Source organism: Aptenodytes patagonicus, chromosome 21 (genome assembly GCF_965638725.1).
Source record: "Aptenodytes patagonicus chromosome 21, bAptPat1.pri.cur, whole genome shotgun sequence".
NCBI classification, from domain to species: Eukaryota; Metazoa; Chordata; class Aves; order Sphenisciformes; family Spheniscidae; genus Aptenodytes; species Aptenodytes patagonicus.
In genome coordinates, this window is record NC_134969.1 from 5,225,452 (window position 1) to 5,243,411 (window position 17,960).

Genomic DNA, 17,960 nt, shown 5'->3' on the forward strand with positions numbered 1-17,960 from the left:
ACAAGGGCTAAGGGGCTGTGCAGCTTTTTAACTGTAGGGACTGAAAACAGACAGTTTCGTCAGATTTGTGTCCCACAGCTGGGAGCTGAGGAAGGTAAAGCCGCTCTGCATGAGTTTTAGCTCCAGTGCAGAGTAAGCTGCTCGGTGGAAGTCTGGTTTGCTCTGATGGGGGGAAAACACCGTTTTCTTGGGAATCTTTCTGGTTATGTTTCATTGAACGTTGAAATCTGAAGCTCCATCTCTCTTGCTGTAACTTCAAACAAGACCCGACACTGAGTTACTGGTTCACAGGTAGAAATCATCTTAATAGGAAACCAAGAGATGAGCTTCTGCACCTCACCCGCAGCTGTGCGGAGCAGACGGAGATGCACGTGTGTATTCCCGGACAGGGAAGGGTTTTATGCGGGATTTTCCACCTTGGTATTTAGGGATTAAACGTTCCTGGAGACGGGTATTTTCCCGCATGGGGATAGCAGAGGGTGACAGTGGGAATAGGAGATTGTGACAGTGGATAGAGCAGCTGGTCAGCACCGAAGGAGCTTGATGCTCATGCTGCTCTGAAAGGGAGGATTGTTTCCCACTGATTCATGACACAATGTGGATAAAAGTGCCGTTAATTGCTGTACCCGTCATTGTCTGCTGGATCAGGCAGGGTGAGTGCCGGGGATGCATGACTGCACCCCGGGCTCGGCTGCCCGAAACCCAGCCCTTATCACTGCAGCAACGAGCAGTCGTGGCACCAGTGTGGACGTAGAGATGCTTTGCTTAAAACGGTGGCCCTAAAAAGACTGCAAGTGGCATGTTTACCTTTCAAATGGATTTTGTATCCCCAGTTTTATAGGTTAGAGGGGCAAGCATATAAAAAGATAAGATTAAATGTAAGTATCGCTGTCTCCCTGCCATGAAGTTACATGTCCTTCTGGTCAAGACAGATTAGCTTGGGGGATTCAATGAATTAATTCCTTCACCTCGGGAGACCTGGACATCCAAATTCTGCTCAGGGCTCGTGAAAATGAAGATGGTGGTTTAATGTAGCCTCTCCAGGAGGGCTGTTAGCACCGTGCCGTCGCCTTCAGCGGGGCAGACCCTGACCTCTGCAAAGGCAAAGGCTCAGGCTTGATGTGCTGGGAGTTGCTCAGACCATGCTGGCAAAAGCAGGAGTTGTTTTTTGAGGCTTATGTTGCACCACCATCCCACAAAACCCCAAATTACAGAGGGGGGAGGAAAAAGGATATATTTCTAAATTCGTAGCTGAGATAATTGCTAGAAACTTGAGTCATACTTAAAAGAGACGAAGTTTATGTCACGCTCCTGTAAAATATTCCAGCTTTTCCCAGCGATTGGATGTTTTCACTCGTATTTCAGTGATTAGGTTGTTAAAAACCATAGCTAATAATAGAAAGTCTTGGCAAGCTTTGTTCTGAATAGGGTAAGTATGGAGACAGGGTGCCTAAAATGAATGCAGACATCCTATTTGCCTATTTTTAAAAGTGCTGGAGAAAAAAAATGTGTTGCACAATTGCCCCTCGTAGCTGGATGCAGCTGCGACCGTACGTGCTGCTATGTGCTTGCAGCCCTAATACACTGCCTTTTTTTTTTTTTCTTCCCCCTCCTGTTCCTCCTGCCTCCCCTACGAGTAGCTGGTAGGTGAAGAGTTGGAAATGCACCCACCGAGACCACAGACTGGAGTAAAAGTTGTGAAAAATGCACCGTCTCTCCAGTTTCCATGGCTGCATTCATGTCAAATGTTGTCTTTTTGCCGTATTTTTAGTGATTTGCAGTTTTCTGTGGTGTTTCTGGAACGTCTGTTACACTGTGAATGTTTTTATCCTCTTACAGACGTGGCTGGATCCTGCCAAAGAAATAAAAAAACAGGTTCATGGTAAGTAGATTGAATTTATCATGTGGGGGGTGTGTGGTTTCTCCCCCCTTCCCTAAATAAGCGTGGCTTTGATGGGTGATCTGGGGGGCCAAGGATGGGTGAGAGTTCAGGTGAGGGTGTCTGGCAGGGATTGGCACAAGTTCAAGCAGCCTGTGCATCCTTTCTCTTCTTCTTAAGTACTTAGTGATGCTCTAGATTTAGGAAAAAATGTAATTTCCTTGGGAGAACGTAACTTGGGGTGTGTTCACCCCAAACCCACGCTACCCTTACTACCACGCGACGCTGAAATGGGAGATCTGCTCCCTGTTGGAGGATGGGAAAATAGGTGTCAGTGGGAACCATTTAAATCTCAAAGGAGACTAGGAGAGCCTGAGCAAAATTGCATGCTGTAGCAAGGTTTTATGGACTCTGAGGCTGTTTTGGGGTCCAAATAGGAATGATAAATGGCTCGAGTAGTATCAGGAGAAATGCCAGATGCTCTCCAAAAATGTATTTTAAGGTCTGCTAGCGCTGAATTAGTTCAAGATGAGGGCAGCGTCAAATAAATTTGAGGCTTTTGTTTTCTCTCAGGAGCAAGTCTGACTGCTTCGAAAGTACTGTTTTACGAAAGTAAAATACTGTTTTACGAATGCTTTTGGTGGGGGGCGCAGAACAAAATGTGTCATTAAGTACAGATTAGGGGGGAAATGCCGCAGGGCTGCGGAGTAGGAACAGCTCCTGCCCTTGTCAACTTCTCTCTGAATCGATAGCAGGATGTGTGTAAAGGGCATGAGCTGCAGGTAAAATTCAGCTCGTAAGTGTAATGAGCAACCTGCTATGGAATCTGGTCCCCTGAGATGGGTTAAATGGCAAATTATTTGAGTTGACTTGAATATGTGTTGAATGTACATATGAATATGTGTGCACCGATAGGTATTGGTGTACATACATAGGGAGTCAGTCTCTGCATCCTCCTTGCAATACGTAGGAAACCTCTGCTACCTAAAATGTCTTCTTGGAATAACTTGTTTTGAACTGTGTATAATGAAAACAACATGCCTTGTGTTTAATCCCAGTTATGGCGTTGCATAAGAAGTAAATCCATGAATGCTACGTCCCCCCTCCTCCCTGTTTGAGATTGCGATAAATCTCTGAGCAAGTTAAGCGCAGGGGTATCGTCTCTTTCTGACATAAATATTATTTTGAACTAGTGTTAAAAGGCGCAGCAGGGGGGAGCTGTAACTATGAAAATTACTTTGAGTGCTTAATGGGTCAGTCAGGACTATTTTCTGCGGGTAAACGTGATTATTTTCAAGAAAAAGAGAGAGTAACCCCTTCAGCTGTGTCACCTAGGCTGTCCATACCACATATAATGCCAATTCTAGGTGTGATTATGTGGATTCTCACTCCAGTTAATGCCTGTAACGGTGCTGCACAAGGTTTGCAACAAGCTGTATTGAAGCATTTAGGTCTGGACTTGTAAAGCTCTTCCTGTCTCGGTGCTTGCTGTTTCTTCCAGTTTGATGCTCGTATTGTGCCGAGTTTAAACCGTGGTCTGACCACCCGACCACGGTGCATTAGGCTGCTGAGTGAATTAGCACATCTGCTCCTTACGAGAAATTTGAAAATTGGGTCAAGTGATAAAACAGTATTAATTCATTAACTTATAGCACACGGCTGACCTCTCTTCATGAATCTATCTTTTTTTTTTTCCCAATCAGTGAAAAAATATGTGAGTAATTTAGCCTCTTAGCAATGAATTTAATTTTTTCCACAAGTTGTGGTTTATTCCCGTGTATTTGCCTGCCCTGCTTTGTTTTCTCCTGCTTGTATCTTAGCTCTTGTAAATGAAATCATATCTTATACTGTCTGCTAAGCAGCAGCTAGCTGGGCGAGCGAGCAGTATTAAAATCAGTATTATGATCCGCTGGCCCTATTTTGAAGATCAGACTGGATATCTCCAGCTTTTTTGTAACGACTGACTATCATGAAGCTGTTCTGGTGTGTTTATTTTTCTCAACCTCTTCTTTGTAATTGCAGGAGGTCCCTGGGATTTTACCTTCAATGTCAAGTTTTATCCACCGGATCCCGCGCAGCTGACAGAGGACATAACCAGGTGAATTACCTGGGAATCTTGCTACCAGCCAGGGAGCTCGCTCAGCAAAGCAATGAATATTGAATAGAAATTTTTAATATTTGGGTCTTATTCCATCCTTCAGCAAGGAGATCTGATGTCTGATAACGGTTTGAGGGGTTTTTGGGTTGTTTTTAGTGGATGTGTGGGATGCTCCCTCTCTTCACTGAAGTCCACATGTGTAAAGCAGTGTCATTTATAACCCTGGCATGTGTGCGTTTGTATAGAAAAGTACATTTTTATTTAAAACCAAGATTTTCTGATGGTAAGTGTCCTCTACTCCCTTTGCAGAGTGGAGTAAGTCCTCCTGTCCTCCACGTGGTTTACTGAGGGAATATCACCCGATAAGTAAAAATACAGGTGGAAATTAGAAACAAGCACCATGCTGCGTTCATCAGTGGCATAGAAAAAGAGATTCTGTTTGATCCTCAAGTTTCTTAAGTTTGTCTATGCTCTCTGTAAATAGTATTTTGATTATTTCCCCCCCTCCCCAGGTATTACTTGTGTCTTCAGCTTAGACAAGACATCATTACGGGGCGGCTGCCCTGTTCTTTTGCAACTTTGGCTCTGCTGGGTTCGTACACGGTCCAGTCCGAGCTGGGAGACTATGATCCCGATCTACACAGCCCAGATTACATCAGTGAATTTAAATTGGCCCCAAACCAGACGAAAGAGCTCGAAGAGAAGGTTGTGGAGCTTCATAAAACATACAGGTAAGGTGCGGCGGCTGGAGGACTTGTTCGTGCACAGCAGCCGGAAATAATGGCAATAATGGGGCTTTCTGGTATTTTCCCCACCTCTGTTGTATGCTTTTGATTTCCTGCTGCACCAATTTTTTAACGTCGGCAACAGAAGCTTTAGCAGTAAGGTGTGAATTTTCAGCTACTGAGAGCACCAGCTATTTAAAAAAGATCTAATACTTTATAACAAAATCTCTCTAGAAGCTGGAATTCTTTTTTCCTGCGTGAAGAAGAAACTGTTTTTAGAAAGCAGATGCAAAGCCTTGCAATTGTTTATTAATATGTGCTCTTTTTCAACAGTATAGCCGTGAAAGTGGTTTTATTTCATGTGAAAATACAAAGTTTGCTTGTTTTAACCTTGCCCTTTGTCTTTTTTTTTTTAACGTTTGCTTTGGGATTTACGTCATTTTTGGACTGCAGTCTGGTTGGAGCAGATCTCGTCTCTGTGTATACGCTATAGCTTACAGCATGTTTGGGGTTTTCTGCTGCCACATTTAATAACACTTTCTAATGTGGAAGCATTCCAGATGATGCAGGAGGTATAAACCTGCAGTTAGGCTGTCCTCCTCGTGTTTCCCAGTGCGGCCATGACCTGGGCAGATGTGTCTTGTTCAGGCAGGGTTGAAGGACTCCTGGGAGTCCCCCTGGAGACTCCAGATTAAAGGGTCACAGCAACCGAACCTCTTCCTCGCCTTACTTTGAGCTTATTTTCATCGATGCTCTTGAGTGCTTGGATTGCAGAAGCTGTGCGGAGCTGTGTGCTCGCCAGCGCAGAGGGCTGGCGTGGAGAGCGGCCAGCTGGTAGCTTCTGCACCCTCCCAGAGGTACATTTGGGTTTTAAGAGAAAAAAAAAAGCCCATAAAACCACTCCATGATACTGAGGCCTTCATCTGGCAGCCCCTTGACCTGTGAAAAGCTGCCGGCTGATGCACTAAAAACAAGAACAGAGCAAAGACGAGACCTTCTCGCGGGCAGATGGGAACTAATAACCTGAGTGCAGTAGGGAAGGGTGGACGTGTGCCCCGGGCTGTGACCAAAGCTACAACTAACACCTCGCTCAACCCCGCAAATCAATACTTTAAATTGATTCCCCTCCATTTGCACTGAGAGGAGAGGAAATGAGGGAAAATAAGTATGGGGCCGCTGACAAGCTTCATGACTTGAAGTCAAAGGCCATTAGCTGTGCTAGAAGTGGCAGATCACATTGCTGAATTATTCATGGCTTCATTAGAAGGATACTTCAAGGTATAGGACGTAGTTATATTTAATCTACTTGTGTGTGCAGGAGGGAGGAAGCAATATGCGCCCGTTTAATTTCTGGCCCGTATTCTGTGGACATTAAACTGTCAGAGGGTTTTCAGTGGGAAAACTCTGCTAAACCGTGGTCCATCTCTTGCTACTTTATCTGCAAAGCACAAGGCACGTGTCGGAGATAGTGACTGCTCCTGGGTCTTTCCTAGAGGATTGTCCTTACAGTCGTCTTTGTCTGCCCCGTCTCCCACCACTAAAACCTCTATTTACATCGCACACAAGATGTGTGCGAGCGCTCAGTAAGAGAGACATCAAGGCAGGGAACGAAATGAAATGTATACAGCCGAATACTCTCCCAGCAGAGCTGTTAGATGTACCTTGTACACCAGAAACTTATTAACAAGGGCACTTCAATAACGTTGATAATAGCCTCCATTATCAGGATGTTTCTGTTAAGCGAAGTTGTGTGGCGTTGCCCCTCCTGCAGACAGGGTACCATCTGTTCCCAGAAAACGTCTCATTCATCTGGTCTGCCCCAGTAGGAATCGCTGCCGAGTGGTCTCAGCTGTCCTTGCGTTTGGTCTGGAGAACAATAGCTGGGTTTGGGGGGGGGAAGTGTCTGGAGGCAGGAGGTCTGGGAGGACAGTACCTGTCACCCTCTGCCTTCAGCTGAATTGGTGTTTCTTGCACTGAATCAAGTTTTGGACCCTGTACCGCACTTCCTCGCCGGATAACTTGCTTTCTTGTCTGGGGTCTGTACAGCTCCACAGAAATAAGGTGCATCTCTTTTATGAGGATGTCTCAAAGCACAAATTTGTGCATTCAGAGCAATTTAGTAATTCTTCATCTGGGCACAAATTTGTGTTGAAAGCAAAAGAAAATCTAACGAGTAAATGGTTTTGTGAAGTCTGATCTGTCCCCTCCTAAAAGCAACAGTTACGGGAATACCAAACCCTTTCTCTCTTTCCTCAGATCCATGACTCCAGCTCAAGCAGACCTGGAATTTCTTGAGAATGCAAAAAAGCTGTCTATGTATGGAGTCGACCTTCACCAAGCCAAGGTGAGAATCAACGTGTGTGCACCTGCCTGTGGATTTTGTAATTTGATTATCCTTCCCTTGCAGGAGCAAGTTTCAAGAGGGTCCTTTTGAAAGATATAGGAAGTAAGCTGGCTACTGGTACAGAAACACAGACACAGAATAGAAATGCCTCAAGCACCATTGCGAGTGTTGTAAGAGAAGTGATTCTTCCCGATTGCTTATTATTTATATATTACAGGAAGCTTTACAAAGCTACTGATGTAGACAGGTCCTTGCTCTGAGGAGCTTAGAATAAGGCTCTGACCCTGCAAGGTGAGCTACTCCGCTCAGAGAAATGCAGGATAGACTCTAGAGCAGCCCTTTGAGCTAACAGCATCGCAGGAGAGATCTGCAGAAGGGAGGAGGTTGTGAGGAGAAGCGTGAAGGAAAAGCAAGCCTGGCCCTGGCTGCATAGGGAGCTAGAAGCTGAGGTCTGGGTGGTGGGGAGAGGAATTCAGGAGAGCCTTGGGGGAAGACCAAAGGGGTAATTTGGAGGACAGACATTCTCCTGAAATTTGTAACTCGACACTGCTTAAATCCTCATCTGTTTTCCCAGGACTTGGAAGGAGTGGATATCACTCTGGGAGTCTGTTCCAGTGGCCTTCTTGTTTACAAAGATAAACTGAGAATCAACCGCTTCCCTTGGCCCAAAGTCCTGAAAATTTCCTACAAACGCAGCAGCTTCTTTATCAAGATTCGGCCAGGGGAGGTACGTCCTGACTTCTTTGTGCTCGTGTCTTCTTTAATTGCCTTCTGATTATCACCAACGTGTATGCTTCACGGGGGGAGGGAGCAAGCTTTTCTTTGAATGAGCATTTTACACTCTATTGGGTTTCTGATCTTGGCTTGGTGTTAAGTTCAGCTCTTCAGGTAGTGCCCGCTGACCTTGCTGAAGCTGTAAAACAGCAGGTGACAATTTAAACAGCGTGTCATCCAGCACCACCTCCTGGCACTGTGCGGTATTCCCAGCATCCAGAGGAAGGCGGTGGGAAGTTCACAGTTGAGACTGGGAGAGGACTAACTGTTTCTGGAAACAGGGCAAGACAAAGGCTCTTTGTCTCACTTTAAAAAAAAAAAAATTAAAAAATTACAGAGGCATACCTTTTCACTTAGACTGCCGCAGGCAGGGGGCCAGCTGCCCTGACGCTGCCTCTCGTGAACAGGGAGATCCCTGGAGCAGCCTGGCTGCTGGAAACACGGTGGGGAGAGAGGCTATAATGGGGTTCTGCCTCTTTACTCCTCTCCTCCTTCCTCCTGCTTCGGCTGCCGTGACCCAGCCTTGCAGGGAGGTCAGTTTTCGACCCCGTCCCGCAGCTGGGCAGCGTGATGGGGGGGTAGATGAGTCTGGCTGCAAAACCCACGGCACGCTCCTCTGCAAATCCTGGTGCATCCTGAGAGGTGCCCAGGCTTGTGGGCAAGCCCTGTCTTTTCTCGGACCCGAGCTCCTCCTGCACATCATGGAGTGAGTTCAGCTGCTCTTGGGCTAGACCAGCAGTCTGTGCCGCAGCAGAACAGGTCGATGGGCTGGGAACTGGACTCCTGCCACATTTATTTCTTGCTACACTTAAATAACTTCTATTTTCCGCAGCAAGAACAGTATGAAAGTACAATTGGGTTCAAGCTACCAAGTTACCGGGCAGCGAAGAAACTGTGGAAAGTATGTGTTGAACATCACACGTTTTTCAGGTGGGTTTTCTAACCGGTAGGCTAATAACGAATAACTAATGCTTTAGATAAGCTGCTGAAAATGAGCACTCCTTCAGCGTTCCTTGGTGTTTCACAAAAATTGGAGTGAAATGGTTGCAGAGACATTAGGTGTTTATATTGCAATAAATTTCTAGGCAGCTTGCGCTTCATAAGATACATAAGACAGAGGTCTTCTAGCTTATGTAGATGTGGGGCTTAGTGTATGTTGTTTTGTTAATCAAGCGTATGCAGAGACTTCTTTAACTTGTATTTTAATTTCTCTTTACCTGCCGCTTCCTAGATCTGGAGGTATGATTTTTTTAATTGTGCGTGTGGTTTTCAGGCTGACTTCCACCGAGGCCATCCCAAAGAGCAGGTTCCTGGCGCTGGGCTCCAAGTTCCGCTACAGCGGCCGGACGCAGGCGCAGACGAGGCAGGCGAGTGCCTTGATCGACCGACCTGCTCCACAGTTCGAGCGGACGGCAAGTAAGCGAGCCTCCAGGAGCCTTGACGGAGGTGAGTGTCTGATCCCTCTTTCCCATTCATGGCTGGATTCTGCAGGATGCTGAAATACTCCTTAAATACTACCTAAATTCCCTGCTTTAAAAGTAAAAAAGCATAACTTCTCACTTTAATACAAGACCTGGATATAAAATGCAAACCGATAGTAGTACTAGCAAGAACTGACTGACAAAAAGGATGTAGGTGGGTGCTGAAGGCTTATGGCAAAGTTCTGGTTGTAAAGATATTTCCTCATTCAATCTCAATGCATTTTCCTTTTAGCAAATCAGGAATTAAGCTATTCAAGGATTTGTTTTGTTTAACGTAGCTTCTTAAATTACATAGTTTTCCTTGAGGGGGAGATTTTTTGCCACAACTGTTTGAAACCTTTTCAGCATCTGTTAAAGCAATGCTAATGTTGAAGTTTGTGGTGTATCGTTCAGGTGGGCTCATCCCTGACATTATTAAAAGAGCTGGATAGCAGCAGGCTAGAGGAGGTGAGGCATGGAACGGGGAATCCCTAAGTTTGCTCTCCTTGACCTGGATCATGGGGTGCTTGTAAAATTAGGATCCAGGGCCGAGGGGAGCATCCCTTTGCACCAAGAGGATCCAGGGCCGAGGGGAGCATCCTTTTGCACCAAGAGGATCCAGGGAAAGGGGAGCATCCCTTTGCACCAAGGGCACCTGATGGAGCAAGAACAGCGTTGCTTTGAGCCCCGAGGTCGTGCTGCAACCCAGGAGGGAGCAGGGCTGCCCCAGTGCCCCGTGGCCAGCAGCAGCCAGGCTGCCCCTGCTCCTGGCATGGGTTTACAGGGCTCAGCGACACCCCGAGCCTGGGCTTCATGCCTCGGAGCCGGGAAGGAAAGGGCTGCTTGGTTTGAGCTCTGTACCACAGCAAAGCAAAATGCCTGCTTGCCGGCAGTCCGGGCATGCGAGGTTACCCAGGCACGGTGCACGGAGGCGAGGGGATCAGCGCTGTTGGTTGCCCCTTGGCCATGCCATGTAGACCGTTATGATCCCAGATGAGTAGAGAAATCCCCGTTGCAATCCCGCACCCAAATGTCAGGGCTTGGAAAAGAGCAGCCTGTGAATGTAACGCTTCTGTCCCCGTTGAAGTCTGCAGCCTTCTTCCATCTGCTGTGTGGGCAGTCGTTAACATGTGCCCCGTTTCTTCAGCTAAACGTGTGACTCAAAAAGTTGAGTTCAGAGCCGTAAAGGAAGAGAAGCAGGAGGTGGTGGTGGTTGAGGTTCCCGAACCAAAACCCGCGGATCAGATCCGAGAGAAGCCAGGTATAGCTGTGGTGGTGGCTACAACTCTTCTGCAGCGCCTTTCCTATCCTTTACATGCTTGTTCCTGACAACCTAAAGTTTCACCAAATCTGGCGGCTTTCTTTTTCCTTTCTTTGCAAGAAGAGTTTCACAGTCAGACGACAGACAGCCCGGCAGAGCCCCGGCTCTGGGAGATGCGTTAAATTTCCACCTCGCACCTTGTCAGGCGGTAATTCTTGTGGGGAGGTGGGGGAAAAAGTTCAGGATGTGCTGGCACTTGGGAACTGTCTCCTTATTAAATTTGGGTGGTTTTCTAAACGTGGATTAGAAAACTTTAAAGTTTGATCTTGAAACTTCTTGTGAAGCTTCTGGAATTCTTCATCCCGGGACCTGCTTGCCATTTTTTAAGCCTATTCTGGGGTTTTTTGGTGGTTTGAGAAGTGCCGCCCATTTTGCTACATGGGGCTTATATTTCTCTTGGATAAGTACTATTAATAAATATTAATGCCCATAAGAGGTGTGTAGGTACAACGATATATTTGATACTAATAAGCATATCACAGCAGTGGTGGTGTCAAATATTTGCAGTCTTCATCACTTCAATAGCGAATGCCTGCGGTGCGTTAGGGCTGGAGATAATTCGTATGCAAATGCATTGTGTACTGCTCCACTTGCCTTCTTCCACCCTGATTTTTTTTTTTTACAGCACGCTTTTGACATCGCTGTTTTTCTGGTATGAAATCTAGACCAAGCTTTCATAAAGTAATGTGGCAGACTGTCTCCCCACCACTGTCTTGCCTTGAATTCTCGCTAGTCAACATCGCCTGGCAGGGGAAGCCTGATGCTGTAAAAACAGGAGGTGGAGAATTAACATTTAAGACACCAGGATAGATGGCTGTATGATTTTAGTTTTTAGATTTGAAGTTGATCACTCAAGTACATTTAATTAAAGCTGCTAGTTTTTATACAGGTTTTTATCTAGAGGAACCTGGGTGTGTTTTTCCGGGATTTTACCAGCCAGCACCTGCATCTCCCCAGACTTTGTAGGCAGAGCTCGTCCTAGTACCGCATTTGCGAGCCGTTCGAGTGTCCCCACGTATCTCTGCCTGGGCAAGAAGCCTGCAAAGCTTATTTGCGTTGGTTTTTTTCCCCTCTCGTCCAATACACTGTTGGGCCTGGCAGCACTAGAAAGGCTGATATGCAACTGCGTGGTGAAAAATTACTATTGGGCTGCCTGGTTTAAAAACCTCCTTGCTGTTCTCAGCCGCTGCCTTGGAGAGGGATCTCCTCTCATTCTTTCCTCTGCTGTGGCGACCGTGGTGTGTCCGCGCGATTCTCCAACGGCTCTATTAACGCATGCAAACCTCTTTCTAGCCAAACACGCTCTTGAAACTTTTGAAATGAAACCCATTGCAGAGGAGGAAGAGGAGGAGGAGCAGGTAGAGGTGGTTAAGGTTCCTGTTGCTGAGCCAAAGCTACCGGAGCCGTTGCAGACATGGTCAGGTACAGCCGCAGCGGCGTTTGCCATCGGTGTGGCTCCTGCGGCCGCCCGTGCTATGACCTGCTGGGTTGAAGTGATGCAGTGCTGTAAGACAGAGGTTGCGTTGTTTGCAGTGGTGTTCATTGCCATTAAAATCACACTCGGCTTTGCAAGTGTGCTGTAATACACGAGCGCTGCTTTATCGGGTTGTGCCTCTGATTGAGACGAGGAGGTGCCGTGCCGTGGCTTGGCTGTGTGCCTGCGTGTTGGAATGAGTGTGCGATGGCCTTGTAACGCTCCTCTGTTCCTGTGTCCCTTCTTGTAAGGTTCGTTCCTCTGAGCTGTAGGAATGCGTGGTGCCTGAAAATCAGGTTGTGTGCCCTGGGACTGCTGGAGGTCACCTACACTCTGCTTTTTTTTCTTTGCTAGGGAGCCTGCTTCTTCCCTAGTTGGGGTTTTTTTTCAGAGCAACTTCACTGCTGCAGACAGATACACCCTAATCTTAATTAAAAGCAGAGCTGGTTAGTCATTGCAGGAAGAGGAGATTGAAGCCGTGGAGGGAGGTAACTGGGAACTTCACCCGTTTTCTTGAATATTATGAAAAACACTAAACCAGCCCCTGCGCTTAGATTCGAGGCTATTCCATGGGATGGGCTGCAGCAGAGCAGACAGCGGCCAGTGTCAGACCCGAGCACATCCAGGGGTCTCCTGCTGCAGCTGCCCCTTCTCCTCATTCACCTCCTGCACTTTTTCCTCCTCTTGACACTTTTGTTCCCGGCAGGGACTGTTTTCTTGGCCGGGGTGATGATGATTGGTATTTTAAATCTCATATTTTGGAGCGGCGCTCTTTACTGTGTTTAAATCGTCATGTGTCAAAATAGCTAAAGCTAGTAAATCAAGAAAATATAATTAAAATAATGTGGTTCTGGACAGCAGAGAGCTCGTTGCTGAATATCAAAGGAAAAGCCTAGGATCTTTTATTATTTTTCCTACATGTCTTGATGCTCTGAAGCGCTGTGAGAGAAGCAGGAGTCCCTAAAGAGAGGTGGCCCTGTGGATTTACTGATGGCGGTATTTGCTTTGCGACTTGATCTTCGAGGTGGCATTTTAACACCTGCATAACTTTTTTAGCCACACATGCTCTTGGCAATGTTGAGATAAGCCCAATTGAAGAGGAGGAGGAAGAAAAAATGGTGGTGATGAGAGAACTAGAGCCGGTCCCACAGGAGCCAGGTACCACCACGAGGGCTTTGCACACCCGGCATCCTCCTAACCCCGACTGTTCCTGCCGTCTCACCGTCCCTCCGTGTACAACCTCCCTGGCGGCTGTCACCGCTTCTGTGGCATAAATAACACTGGGACACGGCACTGGTTGTCCTTCCAAAAGGATAACACAATGCCTGGCTCGCAGAAATGAACTGCCATGCCGGAGAGGGGGGGAGATAACAGAGATGGCGGTGGTGGTTTGGGGTCTTAGTGTGGATTTTCAGCAAGACGTGGCGTCTAGGAGTTTGTCTTAAAAGTGTAATTTCAGTCTCTGAAAAATCAAGTTGTATTTTGCCCCTCTACCTTGTATGTTTTTGGCCACATGGATACTTTATTCTGTACATGTTTTATACACACAGAGGAGATGCAGTTATCTTTTCAGTGAAACAGGAATTCTTCCTAAGGAGTTACTTAAAATTACAATTTCTTCTTTAACGCCAAATTTTCTAGTGTCTTTGACTAGCTGGATGGACACTAGTAACCTAGCATTGGCTGGGGTAAGCTACACAGTGTGACCCTTGCTGCCTAAATTGTGACTTTAGGAATATGAGACCACGTCAAAGGAATTATTTCAGGTGACTAGGTATATTTTTAGTGGAATGGCCATAAAAACCAACACTGGGAGAACTAAATAGCTTATTGCGTCTATAGGTACGCGCAGTGAATTAATTGGGGCTTGCTTTGTCGCACAGTATTGGCTTGAATATTTTGGCGGTGTCAGGCTTTTCAGGGATCGGGAACTGTCTGGGAAATCAGGAATCGAAGGAAAGAGTAGGCAGTCGATTTTGTGTGTACCTAGTGCTTGTATTTAAGGCTGTCATCCTCTGGAAAGATGATTTTTTTGGCAGCATGCTATTCATTTCTGCACTGTCACTGATCTGGAGATGCTGGGTATCTTCTCGCAGCAGTGCCTTGGGCTGCAGCAGGAGATACCCATCTCGGACACGCAGCCTCAGCCTGCTTTGAAACCCACCTGGAAGCTGCTATAAAGTTTTATAGAGCAATGCTTGTTGATTATTTTTTGTCTGAATTGCTGAAAAGAATGGGGAGATGGGGGGAAGCCTGTGTTGCCCTTCCAGAAACCATCCGTTTCTGGTTGAGGAGATGCCAATGAGTCAAGAACTCACCACAGCTATAAGTGTTTCTATTTTAATGGCTGCACTGGGATGGACTTCTGTGTCTGTTGTGTGTGAAGGACCCAGAAATCGATGGCACAGTGTCAAAAATAGATCCGCCTTTCTGGTGTGGCTTCTCTGCAGAGTGCAAGCTTGCTTTTTGTAAACCATCTGTTGTGGGGTTTTATTTTATTTAAACCATAAGGAAAATAATCACAACTTTCACGTACTAAATGCACAAGCTGCTTTGCTCAACATCTTTATTTCTTCTCCCCTTTTTTCCTCCTCCCTTTCTTTATAAACGGCAGCACTGTAATTTGGAAAGACTTTGCCCGGTGCTTTAGAAACGTTGCCCGCTCTGAACCTTGTCCCTGTCTGTCTCTCCCCCATCCTCAGCAGTGGCCGTGATAACCCCCGAGAGGAGTCCCCGTCCCACCTCTGCCCCGGCCATCGCTCAGAGCCACGCTGCAGAACCAGCCCCAGCTAAGCCCGACGCGAAGGACGTGGTCGCTGCCTCTAAAGTTGAAAAGGAAGCAGCGAAACCCGATGTGAGGCGTGAAGAAATCCCACCGGAGAAAGCCAAGCCGGAGCCAGCCGAGGCATCAAAGGTATGGCAGACCAGAGTCTCTCTGGAAGAGGCTGCGCTTGTGCCGGGCTGGAGCACCGGCTCTAGGAGCCGCCCCAGAGCAGTGGCTGTGTGCCCCTTCCCCTCCCGGGCAGCGAGGGGTTTATTCCTCGCCCGGGCATCGGGTGGGAGTGAGGTACGGGGCGTCTGGGTCCCAGGGAAATCCCAGCCCTGACCCCTCCAAGTGCGAGGGAGGAGGAGGTCCAGGGCGGCTGGGTTTTGGTGGTTGCAGTGGAACTAAATGCAACTTACTGATACATGGTTAAAAAAGCTGGCAAGAATTTGCACAGAACTTCATGGTAATTGAATTTAGAGCTCACCCATTGCTAAGCTGTCTCTGCTGATTCCTGGTATGACAGCAGGAGCAATTCCAGTGAAATCAGTCATACGGATCTGGTCTGCAGCCCAGCGTCTGAATGCAAATGTTTTTTACATTGATAGGCTTTCTCTGGGAGAGCTGTTAATATGTTTCTGCAAACTGGACTAAAACTTCAGTTGTGAATGGCACTGCTGAGACCATGGGGGGGGTTTATTGTTTAAATGAAATTTTTTTTAAACATTATTTGAGCTTTTTACAAATGTCTGAGACCTCTGCTGATGTTGGTCTGTGTGTATTGTTCCCGTAAGTGAAAATAATGTGAAAAATTATTGTTCATATTACAGTGTCCTTAATAGTCTGCAAATCTTATTGACTGAAACCTTCCAGTGTTGCAGCAGAGGTGTATGCCTCGAGATACAATTTTCACATCACTCTGAATATTTAGCTCTTCTCAGCATTACTGGAGCCACATTTTTGCTATAACGTATCACGCAGTGGGTCTTGTATGACATACTCCAGGGGAGATCACTGTTAATTAAGGTTGGGAGATGGAGGTGAAGAAAGGACAGTTGCTGTGAGACCTGTAATTTTTAAATGAAAATGCTGAAGAGATCTTCAGGATGGCACTTCGGAGTGTGCATCGTGGCACGGAGTTCCTGTAATGCTGTTCCTGCACGGCTGCTCACCCTCCCTAGCATTAAACTGAGAAAAAGTAAATTTTATTCATCCCATCTCACTTTACTACAGGGTCTTTTCCTAAATGCTTAAACACTAGATATTTTTTTTTTCTTTAAATGTAGATGTGGGAGGAAATTCTGGATTTGAACGTGCCAAATTTACCCTGTTTCTCAAATGTAGCTGCATCACTTCTTTTAACACCCACCGATGCTTTCGCCTTCAGAGTATTTGGCAATCCAGTTTCCCTAAAATACTTTCCTCAAAGTGTTAAGACAATCTTGGCTCTCTGCTTACAGACAGTAAAGAACTTAATTTGTGATGTTGGGCTTGATTTTGTAGATAGGTCTCTTCTTACTGACTCTGCGAACATAATACCTGTGCGTAACAAATGATTTTCTGCTTTTGAGAAGGTCTGTGTTAATTTGAGCATGTTGCTTTTGGTACGGATTTCACTGGGAGATCCAGCCGCGAATGAAATTCAAAAACGTTGCCTGGCAAAGCTAATGCAGGTGGGAAGCCCTTCTTCAGAAGCACTAGAGAGCCCTGGTTTCAAATGCAAATAATTCTCAAGCCGAAGGAATTATTGTAAACGTGCTGTTAACTAACAGGCTGTCGGAGAGCTGCGGTGTCATTAACTCTTTCCGGAGGACTGCATGTTGGTTTTTGCATGTTCACCCAGCATTTCAAAACCAACTTTATGCAGCTGTGTTTTGAAACTAAATGGTCTCTTGAAACAAGTCTACTAACAAGGAATGTTTTTACCAATTTATTTCTTAAATGTAGGTGAGGAAAACGCACATTGAGGTCACAGTACCCACCACGAATGGTGACCAGCCCCAGGTTTGTGCTAATAATTCAGTTAGGTTGCTCACATTTTTTTTTTTTAAGGTTATACAGTGAGGTTCAACATAGTTAAATGAACCAACAACTTTTTTTTTTTTTTTTTATCACTGCCCAACAGCAGCAGCCTGCAGAAAAAGAGGAAGAACTGATAAGAATGAGGAAGGTTAGCCATTTTACACTTTCACCAAACAAATTTGCCATATCATTCATGCATCTGTAACCTGTTTAAAAAGACAGTGCTCCAATTTCTTCATGTGCTTTGGGTTGGGTTTTTGGTTTTGTTTTTTTAAACTGCAACTATCAAATATTTGATTTTAAAATGAATAGCGTTTTGTCCCATAGACAGTCTGATCGCTAAAATTATGCATGTTGAGTGTTTGAGAGAAACACACTGGGTTTGATTTATAAAATTTATCCTCTCTGTAACAAATTTAGTTAGAAACCAAAGAAAACTGTATAGTGTGCATTCCAGGAAATGCAAAAAAAAAAAAAAGTATAATGCTTTTTTTTGTATTGATTAAGTAATAGGGGACATATCCGAGATGGGAAAGGTGTTTAAGACATAGTTCATGAGCACACTGAGACCTTGTAGAAGTTACACCGGGCAGTACAGCCTGGTACACTGGGGTGGGCATGCATCGCTGTCAGGAATATGAAGTCGTGACTTTGTGCAAGGCTTCCACAGAAAACCGGTAAACTGTCTCGTGACACAAATCAAGGCAAAAGCCGATGAACCCCTGGGAGCTGTCTCTTTAAAGGACTCATTGCATTTCCCCATTCTCCATGAGCAAGAACCCCCATTTCCTGGTGGTGGCCCCACGCCGGCGTCCCTGCAGCTGGGTCCCCACCCCACACTGGCACAGCGCTGCGCTCCCAACGTTGAGTTAACTTTTTTAATTTGCCAATTTGTCAATCCCGCAAGAACAACATTTTAATTTTTTGTGCTTTTTTTTTTTGTTTGTTTTGTTTCCCCTTTTTCTTTCATTTTCACAGAAAAGATCAAAGAGGCTAGATGGTGAAAACATTTATATCAGGCATAGCAATTTAATGTTGGAGGTTTGTATGAACTTGAAGCTTTTTTCAGTTGCGTTTGCCTAGACCTTCTGCATCTGCG

General features: G+C 45.9%; 1 protein-coding gene across 35 annotated transcripts in view; it reads left to right on the plus strand.

The window, feature by feature from the left end:
• The window catches only part of EPB41 (erythrocyte membrane protein band 4.1), a 97,420-nt gene that overhangs the window by 52,699 nt on the left and 26,761 nt on the right, over positions 1 to 17,960 (plus strand). For 10 of the 35 annotated variants that reach the window (XM_076357584.1, XM_076357580.1, XM_076357577.1 and 7 more), the window contains exons 5-18: positions 1,840 to 1,882; positions 3,902 to 3,977; positions 4,490 to 4,708; positions 6,959 to 7,046; positions 7,621 to 7,773; positions 8,653 to 8,750; positions 9,094 to 9,266; positions 10,368 to 10,541; positions 11,895 to 12,023; positions 13,132 to 13,233; positions 14,778 to 14,989; positions 16,787 to 16,843; positions 16,965 to 17,009; positions 17,840 to 17,902. In XM_076357584.1, the coding sequence (XP_076213699.1) occupies positions 1,840 to 1,882; positions 3,902 to 3,977; positions 4,490 to 4,708; positions 6,959 to 7,046; positions 7,621 to 7,773; positions 8,653 to 8,750; positions 9,094 to 9,266; positions 10,368 to 10,541; positions 11,895 to 12,023; positions 13,132 to 13,233; positions 14,778 to 14,989; positions 16,787 to 16,843; positions 16,965 to 17,009; positions 17,840 to 17,902 (1,632 nt within the window). The remainder of the gene's footprint in view (positions 1 to 1,839; positions 1,883 to 3,901; positions 3,978 to 4,489; positions 4,709 to 6,958; positions 7,047 to 7,620; positions 7,774 to 8,652; positions 8,751 to 9,093; positions 9,267 to 10,367; positions 10,542 to 11,894; positions 12,024 to 13,131; positions 13,234 to 14,777; positions 14,990 to 16,786; positions 16,844 to 16,964; positions 17,010 to 17,839; positions 17,903 to 17,960) is intronic. The other 25 variants (XM_076357563.1, XM_076357565.1, XM_076357581.1 and 22 more) reach the window with 19 other exon arrangements.